At 37.8% G+C, this 11,087-nt stretch overlaps 2 protein-coding genes across 2 annotated transcripts in view; both read left to right on the forward strand.

Annotated features, from left to right (window-relative positions):
- LOC118739356 (calcium-transporting ATPase type 2C member 1-like) overlaps window positions 1-11,087 on the forward strand; it is a 592,847-nt gene that overhangs the window by 50,306 nt on the left and 531,454 nt on the right. The gene's annotated exons all lie outside the window — the stretch shown is intronic.
- Window positions 373-3,954, forward strand: LOC118739355 (uncharacterized transmembrane protein DDB_G0289901-like). The gene is made up of 5 exons (XM_036470620.1): window positions 373-1,125; window positions 1,184-1,765; window positions 1,821-2,887; window positions 2,963-3,207; window positions 3,269-3,954. The coding sequence occupies exons 1-5, from the start codon at window positions 726-728 to the stop codon at window positions 3,423-3,425; spliced, it is 2,451 nt and encodes an 816-aa protein (XP_036326513.1). The 5' UTR covers window positions 373-725; the 3' UTR covers window positions 3,426-3,954.

Genomic DNA, 11,087 nt, shown 5'->3' on the forward strand with positions numbered 1-11,087 from the left:
TTGCTAATCTTCCAAATCAAACCCGACCCGCCCTACACTTTGATATAAATTTTGTAGTTGTTATTGTTTCGTCTTTGTCAGGCATTTATAAAAACATTTTTAACGTTGTTTTAAAATTTGGCGATATAAAATAATTTAATTAATATTTTCTAAAATATGGAAGTAATACACTGTGTGGCGCCCAGAAAATCAAAAATGTTTAATTTTAGTCCAATTCGCCTCAAGCGGCTTGTGCAACCTTCAAAGCCGCTGTGTGATGTATTTCATTCTTTCCCCTTAAAAATGTCGTGAAAAATGAAATGAAAATGCTGCCGTTGTAAATCCACTGAAATTGCAATTTATCGCATCAAACGGGTCTGGCACCTCTCCAGGTGTAATCCACAGAAACCATCGCAACCGACAGATCTGGCAACTCCACTTGAAGGGCCTTTCAGATTGAGGAAAATTAACAATTCTTGAAAATTTCTGTAAACTTTAAAAAGAATCCGGTCTAATTGCAGTATTTTGTTTACCATAGCTGTGTAATAATAAAATATACTTATGAGGAAAGGAACTACGTAAAGAGTAGAGCAAGTTAATGTACATAATTGCAGGCACTGGCTGTAAAAACTTAACAAAGAGGAAGAATACCATTGTAACTGATAGAAAAAACTGCAGACGGGACAACGGCAGGCAAAGCAACGTAGCAGAAACTACACAGCGTTACACAAAAATAAAGACGAACTATGGCAAAGGAAAACGATGAGGTGCAACATAACAACAACAACAGCTGTAGTGGCAATGGCACCAACAACAACAGCTTGGATTCCCTTCCCGTAAGTGTAGGTGTGACGTTGACGTCGAATGCAGGAGAAGCGTCAAATGCGCTGACAGATTGTGCAGCTGAGATGACAGTAGACGGTGGCGCAGTGGAAAATGGTGACAAGAGCAAGGTCAACAGCGCAGGCGGTGGCGATTGTGCCAGCTCTGGAAGCAGTCAGTTCGCGACGACGACGACAACATTTATGCGCGGCAAACTTAACGATCTAGTAGCTGATCTTTGTATCAACGGGCCGATGGGAGGCAATGACAACAACGGTGGTTATGGGGATTACACAAGCGAGCGAACAACAGCTCAAGTAAATGGTAAGGGGCAAAAGCCGCGTGTATAATCACATATTTTTAACCGTTTTCTATTTATCAGCCACGACGCAACAAATAAATGCTGGCTCAACGTGGGAATCTTCCAGCAGCAGCACCACTACACAGTCTGTTTCACAACCGCATGTGGCACCGACCCAGAATACATCTTCTTTTTCTTTCAAACACTTTCTGAGCAGCGGACCGCCGCTAACAGCGCCTTCGAGCACTGTTACAGTCACAACATTAGATTCTACAGCGTCCAATTGCGCGAACGGTTCTCAAAGCAATAAGGCCACAGCATCCAATAGCGGTGCCTCAAATCAAACTTCGACTGGCGCACGTCCAAAAGTTCCTCAATCAGCTTCGCTGTCAAGTACGGCAATATCGTCACTAATAGCCGGCGGTAGTGGTGGCTTGTTAGCAACAGCAGGCGTAGGCCAGCAGGATGGCACATCAGCAACAAAAATGAAACGTTCACCACGATTTTCCTCATTCGACTCGCAGGCGAGTCTGGCAGAATACGTGACAGTGGGTGCGGATGCGGAAATAGAGGGTATAGGTAGCAATGGATCAAGTGCAGTAAGGGGAGTAGGTGTGGGCGCCAATGCCAGCTCCGGTTTTCGACTCTACCCAGAGAGCAGTGGTAACTGCCTACTTATCATCATTTATATTATATTTCTTATTAAAATAAATTGCAGATTTCTTCTCGTCGTCCACACGTATAAGCCGCGGCATGGGCGATGGCGGTACGGGTGCAAGTAATACAGGCGAATACGATCGACACCAATACGTGCCACGATCGTATTCAAATTATGAAATGCCTATGGCGTCCACATCGGCTTCGCCACGGCGCCGCGCAGCAGTTACAAACATCAGTGGTGTTAGTGGTGGTGGCACGAGGGAGGCACGACCCACACGCCTGGCCTTAAACACAAATTCGTCCAAATCGAAGGTCAACTTGCCACTTGGTGATATGAGTAGCGGCGCGTGCGGTGGTAACTCTGTAGCTGCCGCACCGCCGGTTACCCGTCCACTACCCAGCAATGCAGGTGAATTCCCCGCCGCTGTGCTGCCCGACTTTGTGCAAGATCATTGGCTAGAGTCGTGGTATGCACATGATATGCATCTCAATTCCCCGCCTAACTCGCCAACACGCGATTTTAGTGATGTCGATGTAGCAGGCGGTGCCGTCGGCGGCAGTGTTGGCAATGGTGGCGGCTGCGATGTGGCTGGTGGAAATGATGTAAGCGGCGGCAATGGCATACCCGGTCCCTCACAAGCATATGGTGGAGTAAGCGCTTGCGTTGGTGGAGGCGGTGCCACAGCTGAGGCTACCGCAAGCAATGCAAAAATGTTGCCTGATTTCCTCTCGGATGGACCAATAATACATTCTTCGCAACGACTAGCTGATGTGGCTGTCGGTTTGCCATCAAATTCCATAGGTTCGCCAGACGATCCACCGATCTCGTCGCAGCTATCGAGGCTACGTATCGAAAATGATCGCTTGCAGCGGGAATTGAATGATGCACGCATTGCACTGAATGAACAGACACGGCGTGCAAATGACTTGGAGCATCAGCTGCAGACGCGCGAATTACAACAACAGCAGCAGCAACAACAGCAAAAGGTAGAAGATGTGGCAACAAATGAGCGTGTAGAAGGTTTAACAGATAAAAGTAAACGCACCCGAACAGCAGCAACACCAGGGGCGACTACGTCCCAAAATTATGTTATAAAACTAAAACAGCAAGTGACACAATTGATGGTGGGTTGAAGTTATGAAGAGTGTATGAACATAGTTGGACTCGTGAGTAAATATTTGTATTTTATGTACTTACAGTCGGAATTGGAAGCAGTGCGACGCGAAAATGAGACGTTGCGCGAAGAGGGCGCCGTAGGTGGTTTCAATGTAACATGCTGTGATCGTTCGCGTTCATTCGCGACGGATGCTAGTGGTTCCGCTGCTGGTGCTGCTGCGGCTGGAGCAAGTGCTGGTGTACGTGCCACTGTGGGTCGACCGTCCAGAACACAACAAATATCAAGGGATTTGCTTAGGGCTGCATCAAATGCAGAAAATAATCTGAGGTAATGGAAAAACATTTTTTTTTAAATTTATTAATTAGTTGATATTTTGCTTTTTGTTCAGGCAACTTCTTGCTGGTGTGGATAATTTACGTCAAATGGCGGCTGACATAGAGAATTCTGAACTGCGGCTGGGCTATGATGTCAGTCCCGATTTGTTTTCAGATTTTCTGGACGAATGTGATGATTTTGAGGACTATTCGGATGGCCCAACTTTGTAATTTTGTATGCAGCATTGTTGGGTTTAACTTTTCCATCGGGTATACTAGATAACAATACAAAAAATAAATATTTTCTTTGGCGAAGCGTTCAACTCAACTATATAACACATAATTATGCAATATAATACATACATAATCATCGTGTATGCAGTAAACTTAAACTAAAATAAAATAAAAACAAAATGCATGCATATACTCTGATGCATAGCGGATAAAGAAACAATCATGTTCACTAAATACATACATAATTTTTATTACATATACATATATTCATGTAAACGCAAATTTGTTGCAATATGCAGCTTGATTTGTAAATATTTTTTGTCGCTTTGCGCATTCTTCTAGTTACTTTTACTTTTCCAAGCAATACAATGCCTTTTTTTCTTCTCCCGCAGAGGATAGGAGTAATAAATTATCGCGCGCACACACATACAAGGGAAATATAAACGAACATAACTGCTGCAATAAACCCTATAAAGTAAATAAGATTTAGTGCTGTACGAAAAAAATAAATAAATAGGATAGCGGATATGGCGGTAAATATTATTATTGGTAAAATATTGGAAATAGTTACACCAAATTTATTAACGACAACAGCGAAAACAACAATTCTTATTATTCAGCACGTTCAATTATGTTTATTCATTTTCTTAAATAAAGGAGAATTCCTTTTTTTTGCAAAATTTGCACCGTCCCGACAAACTTTCAGGTTAGACAACGATTAGAAAACGAATCGAATTCTAATGTAGAAGGTTAGAAGGCGATCAGAGAAAATGTCGATAATATAGTTCTCAATATCGAGAAAAAGGTTAGATATTTAGCGCCGGTTGTTCAATGTCTGGTTATCACTACCACTACACTAGCGACGATTTCGACGTCATGCATGTAACATGTGATCGATAAAGCAGTAGTTGTGCTTAACCGGAGCTTCTACCTCCGATTTGTGCTAATCAGACATTGAACAACCGGCCCTTAATCGTTTTCCAACGTTGTATTTAAATTGGTTTCTTATTTTTAGTGCTTTTCTAATCATTCTCTAATTGAATTCTAATATAGTTCTCTAACCTGATTTCCGACTCGAGAACTACATTAGAATTCTAACGTAAAATCAAAATGTTTCTCTTACGTTAGAGTGTTTGCTGGGGTAATGCTATGAAAATGTTAACTGCAAAACGTTTTGTTACACTGTGCGTTTAGTAATTACAAAGCTGATTTTTGTATAGAACGCGTAGAAGCTGAAGCGCGCGTAGCCTTTATTGTAAAAAGCCAACAAGCAATTAGTTTATATCGACGGAAAACCATTAAATGAATCCGTAAAAAATACCCAAAATATTGTGCATACAAAATAACTCGCTAACAGGCGCACTTACATACATACATACATACAATTTTGAACGAATTTGCGAAAAATCAAAAACATTTTAAAATGCTTTGTGAATCCATTATTAAACACATGCATACATACATATCTTTGTTTCTTAGTATATAGCTTGAGCGCCTAAAAGTAGGCAACCGAATATGATAGAGTGCAGAGTAATGGGGTTATGAAAGTCTATTTTGGGTTACTTTGCGAGTATCGCTTCTTTTTGTAACAAAGGCAATTTTTTAGTGCACTATGACTTAATTATTCAAATACTTTTTTACTGAAACCTGTGGCAAGGGAAAGCCAGTAATAACTGTAAAAATGCCAAATTTACTCCTTGTACCTTGCTTTATTATTTACTTCTAAGGGCCGACAAATTGTTCTTTTCTTAAGTACAATTTAACCCTGGCAAAGCCGGAACCTTCTTTAAAAATTTTTCATATATTTTCATTTCCCCTCGCTTTGGTCGCGAATACATACAATTCTGGCTCTGACAACTTTATAATTTGTATCCTTGTTTAAGTTTTATTTTATTTTAATTTATCTTCAACAATTTTTATTGAGCTTGAGGCCGTTTTTAATGAAAAACTTATTGTGGAAAAGCAACAATAATTTGAAAAAATGGTAGAAGTGATAGCTATTTCGAAAATCACCACATTTCCTCATGCGATTTCCGAAATAGCTTCTAATTTTCAAATTATTGTTGCTTTTCCACAATAAGTTTTTCATTAAAAACGGCCTCAAGCGCAATAAAAATTGTTGAATGTAATTGTTATAGGGCCATAAAATAACAAAAGCAATTTTAATTTATCTATTTTACTTTTAAATACAAAATAAATATAGTCCATTTCCACAGGTTATGCATTATGCGTATTGGAAAAAGCATATTACAACTCAAAGGAGGTAATTACTCATGTTTAGTGGAAGAAAACGAAAGTAAAAAGCAAAAAGTAAGAAATAAACCTTGCCTATTAGCCTCTGTTAAAATTCTTAGAACTTATATGAGCTATTAACTGTAGTTGAGCTTTTGGTGCTAATGGTCCATTCAAAAAACACTTAAAACTTCCTAATATATGCTTCAGTATAGACTTCTGCTGGCTATATTCGATTTGAATGCCCAACCCCAATACAAGAATTATTCAATTGAAACTGAAAACCCCTTACACAGCAGAAATCTCAAAGGTACTGTCCGGCGTGCCCTCGACTTAATCCTACATTTTTCCTTTCTTTCACGCTTCTACACAATTTTTCTCAGTGTATGTATTTTGATCACAAATATTTGTCATAAGTTTGTAGTTTTACAAAAAATGTAATACACCTTGGTTTTACAAAATAAAACAATGCAAAGAAAATGAAATGGAATAAAATGAAATTATAAGTTCGAAACTTGAAATCTTTTCGTTTTTGGCGGAATGTTGGTGGAAAGAAAAGTATCTGAGGTCATTCAAATCTCAAAACGGCTCATAAGGGTCGAATTACAAACAATTTTGTAAGATGTTTTTTTTTTGTTGGTGTCTCACGCATTTTCTTCCATACAATGAGTGTTCCGACAAGTTTTGAAGCACCGCCAGAAAAAATCAAAAGTCAACGGAATTTGTAGCAGCTTGAATGGTTTATATAACTGCATAACTGCATCCAAAAAATTCTGACAAAAAGTTTGAAATTTTGATGAAAATTTCACAATTTTTTCTAAATTTTAGACAAACTTTGAAACTTATGTATATTTAAATGGTTTATTTATTATCTATATATCAGAGCTGTGAAACTGTGAAATCATTTAAAATTTTAATCATAAAATATTTACAAGTAGGATTTTATTCTTTTGCTTTTGTCTGGTAGTGTGTCTTATATTTTTATCAATCTACAATCATTCAAAAAAAAAAAAAAACCAGGCGCTCATACATGTGAAGTAACAAGTTTTCACCGTAGCGAATGTCATGAATTAGTCACTGAAGTGTCTTGTACGGCCATATCAAGTCTTCAATGACTTTGGGCTCCGTTTATATGAAAGTCGTTCATGACTTTTTCATACAAATGGTAATTTAGTCGTTGAACGCATCTGCATGACTTTGTCATGCAGTGATCATTGATGATATTCAAGCGACAATGTCCTGCAATGAACTTTTTAAAAGTGAATGGTGAAAGACATTCAGCCTCATTGCGTAAGTCGTTAATTAGGTTAATTGTACGACTCGACAACAGCAGCATTGTCTATTGTCGTACTGAAATAAAAAAACGACCAAAAGCGTCGAAAACTATACAGTGCTGCCAAGGTTTTCCGTTTTAATACACTAGTAGAGTGGAAATTTTAGGCAATGCCGTGAAATTTTCGATACGATTCGACTCTCGAAAAACGACTTGCATTCGACACGACTCTCACAATGAGGGTCATTGTCTGTTATAAGTCTTTGATAGGAGTACACCTGCATGACATTGTCACCAGTGTCATTGTCATCTATATGTCGCTTAGGATTCACAGCAAGAGCGACGATGTCACCAAATCCTCATTAGTGACGATGTCACCAGTGACCATTTTCGCTACTGGGTTCTATTTCTACGTACAAAATTGTATAAATTTTTAAATTTCCAATTCTACTTTGTAAAGTTCAAAGGCTTCTACAAAAAAACATTAATTTAAAAGTTCTATAAACAAATGTATACGTATAGAAAGCTTGCTATTTCATATGTATGAGCGCCTGGTATTGGGAAATAAAAACATCTCTTTGTACAAATAAAAATGTAGTTCGTTACATAAAATTGACCGCAAGTTTCCTTCAAAAACATGAAGTTGGTTTTAACAAGCATTGACTGAATTTCTAAAGTTCGTACGTACTTTTGGTCATAAGTAATGCTTTACCAAATTGTAGCACTGGTAGAAAAGCAGAAGCAAAACGACTATTTTCTCCTATAAAGATTTTCTTCTAGTGTCAAGGCATATTTTTTCACTGTAGAATTGAATGATCAAAAGTGTTTGCATTCAACCAAAATTTGCAATCACGATGATTGCGAATACTTTTGTTGCATTCACATTCTATACTGAAGGGAACTCTACCATTCAATAACACATTACGTTTGTTTATGTTTCAAAATAATTTAAGCCACTCAGGAATGAGTTTTTTTTTATACAACCAAAAATCAAAATTTTGAAAAGAGTGCCGAGTGAATGCAGATCCTACTGATTCAATCATTTTACAGCTCTTCTATATATGTACCAAGGTACATTGAACAGGTAGTATCAGTAGAGCAGCTGATTTGATTTATTTTCAAATTATTTGGTCTCGAAAATGTCAAATATTTTTAATTTTTTCTCACGAAAATTATAAGTTGTTAAAATCCATTTGCTTATGAAACCTCTTTCTATACAAAACAAGCGATTGAATAGCAGCTTTTGGAACGTTCGCCCAACTCGGCAGCACGACCGCTGATTACTGGGCCTTGCAAAGGATGGATCAATGCTTCGAGAAGCAAACAAATTTACTAGGAAAGAAAGTTGCATCAATTTTTATTTTTTTCAATTTCAATTTTTTATTTTTTATAATTTTTTGTATTTCACATGGCACGCTTTGATTTAGAAGAAAAAATTCAGAACAGTTGTTGACACTTTCGATACCAGAAGCAACAACAAAATACACGCAAATGTTGTTTTTGCTCTACTGATACTACCTGTTTAATGTGCCTTGATATGTACATACTTATTTCTAAAAGGTATTTTTCTGTGTCCAAATGATATCTCCTTTAATATTTTATCAAATTTAATGAATTTTGAAGGTTGGAAGCTCACGTACATGCGAAAAATAGTCACGTCGTTCAAATTTAGTAATTTATTAAAAAAAAGGGGATTTTAAAAACCTGAAAGCATTGTATCCGGTCAATAAAGCCCCATATCTTCCATAATACTTCATTAAAATTGAATGATTAAAAAACCATTTGAAGGACAGCTTCACCGCTTGAGGGCAAATAAAACATTTTTTAATAGCCACACCCGCTTCAAATTTTTGGGATTTAAACACATATCGACTAAATATTACAACGCATTCAGGGAATGAAAGGCATTTAAATGGGCTCTTAACCAGAGGTAATCATTTTAAAAAGCGTTGTCAGCTATTTAAAAATTTATATATATATGTATATATATGTATTAAACAAAGTTGCTTACATAATGTCGAGCATAGCTCTAGAATGGATTGTCCCAAGACCGATTGAATACATTATTCGTTTCACCATGGGATTGTCCTATGTGAGCTGTCTTTTTGTTGTGTTTACAATTATGTTGGTTAGGTTAGGTTATACCATGTCCCCACTGGAGCTAACCACGTAGTTATGGTTGTTGAGTTGGTTATCCCGATAACCCACTTGATTTAGCGTAGTTTCGCCATATAAAAACGACAGCACTTAACCATTTCACTGAGAAAGCTAAAAGCTAACCAACTCCAAACCACGTCGAAAGTCTGATACAACCTCGTGTTGTCCCGACATTTCTGGGACATTATTAGCGTTAAAATGTAATACGATGTTTCCACGATTCGTAATTCGTTCTCTAAGTAATTCGCTAAGTAATTCCTGAATTACCCTGTTTCCAAGATACACATTAGTAATACGTTTGGCAGCTCTAGATATTGTTCTTGTTCTTCGCTATTTATTATTATTTTTTATTTTTGTATACTGCATCAACAATTTTAATTTATATAGAGAATATTTTATTAATATTATTCTATAACTAGTAAAAGTGCCAGAAAATGGCACCAGGGCGGTGAAAACTTCGATATATTTCCGATAAATATTAGAGAAAGTACCGATTCGTTCGTCATCCGCATGGTAATTCGATCTGAATTACCTACACATGAGGTAATTCCCTCTCAAAATTTTGTATGGCAAATTACGTAATTCGGAAGGTAATTGGCAAGGCGAATGACGTATGGGAGAGCTAATTACGAATGAGAGAGCGAATTAGGAAGCGTGGAAACACCGTATAAAAAATTCGTTCCCTACTAGTGTTTGGACTTCACTAAGATCAGATTAGATTTACACCGGTTATTGTAAAAATTTGAAATCTACTCCTCTACTCCGCTTGTCTTCAAATCTGTTCCGGTTTTTTTCATTCATGTTATGCCACTCTTAGGGCCGTTTTTGAGTGTACACCACCGGTTTCAGTAAGAAAATTTAAAGTTAGTCAAAACTCATTGTTAAAAAGTAACTCTTTCATAGCAATGCGTCAATAAAGTAACTTCGGCATTTTTTGATGTATGGCTGTAGAAATTGGCGGATGCAGAACTTTAATCAAGTTGAAAATATATGTAGAATTAAATTTATATAAAGTAAAAAAGGTTTAGATCCTTGCTCTTTAAAAAATTAAGTGTTAGATATGTTCTACTTTATAGAAAATGCTAAAAATTACCTAAATATGTGTAAATATGTCCTTACATTGCCTCGCGTTCTTATTTTTGCATGAATAGAAAATATTTAAGTGAAACAATTAATGTCAGAAACGAAAATAAAAAATTCAACCTAGTACGGAAAAATGTGTTTTTGCTCCGATTTTTGCAGCGTTTAAGTCCGGAATCGAGTTTTGGGTCCGAACACTGTTCTCTACATTTGTACTGTTTTATAAACCTCAAACCGCAGTGTCCTCTCACTAGTCAGAGAGCCGAGTACGGGATCGATTTCCAGTAAAATCTGACTGATTCTGACTATTTCTGACTAGTCCGGACTCGTACGGGATCGCAACTTATGTGGTTAAGTTCGATTTCAACTTTTTGGTGGGGACATGGTATTAGAGTGCGTTGCAAATTATTACCGGTTGCATTTACAGGTGCCGGATTTGAAATATGTATGAAGGAATTTTGTTTAGAAGTACAAAATCAGCCTTATCATGGGTTTCATTTTCCTCGAATCGGTTCACTTTTCACTTTTCGCTTCCGTGTATTCCCTACGGGCGGATGAAAATATTTCGGGCGAAACTCACGACAAGGCTGAATGTTGTTGTTGTTGTTGTAGCGGCACTACTAAGCCCCGCCTATTTCGGGTCAGCATTCAATCATTGTCAAGCTCAACTAACGGGAAGCCCAGGAAACGAGCTGTTTCAATGGGTCGGACCAGACGGAGAGGGGTGTTAGTTGAGTCGGATTGAGCTGGCATGTGAAGAGGTGGTTGGTGTCGTGAGGGGATTCTCCACATGCCGGACACTCATTGGGGATATTGGGGTCGAGTCTGGACAGGTAGCTGTTGAGGCGGCTACAGTATCCAGACCGTAATTGTTCCTCTTGAGGTCGTCCTGCATTAACTTGGGCGCGTTACTGAGG

Source organism: Rhagoletis pomonella, unplaced genomic scaffold (genome assembly GCF_013731165.1).
Source record: "Rhagoletis pomonella isolate Grant_MI unplaced genomic scaffold, Rhpom_1.0 Rhpom_scaffold_00005, whole genome shotgun sequence".
NCBI lineage: Eukaryota > Metazoa > Arthropoda > Insecta > Diptera > Tephritidae > Rhagoletis > Rhagoletis pomonella.

What these genes read in the sequence shown, in the direction of transcription:
- LOC118739355 (XM_036470620.1), top strand. Translation starts at nt 726, where the DNA reads ATGGCAAAGGAAAACGATGAGGTGCAACATAACAACAACAACAGCTGT. An exon ending in AACAACAGCTCAAGTAAATG is followed by an intron (nt 1,126 to 1,183) that starts GTAAGGGGCAAA and finishes TCTATTTATCAG; the next exon opens with CCACGACGCAACAAATAAAT. An exon ending in ACTCTACCCAGAGAGCAGTG is followed by an intron (nt 1,766 to 1,820) that starts GTAACTGCCTAC and finishes AATAAATTGCAG; the next exon opens with ATTTCTTCTCGTCGTCCACA.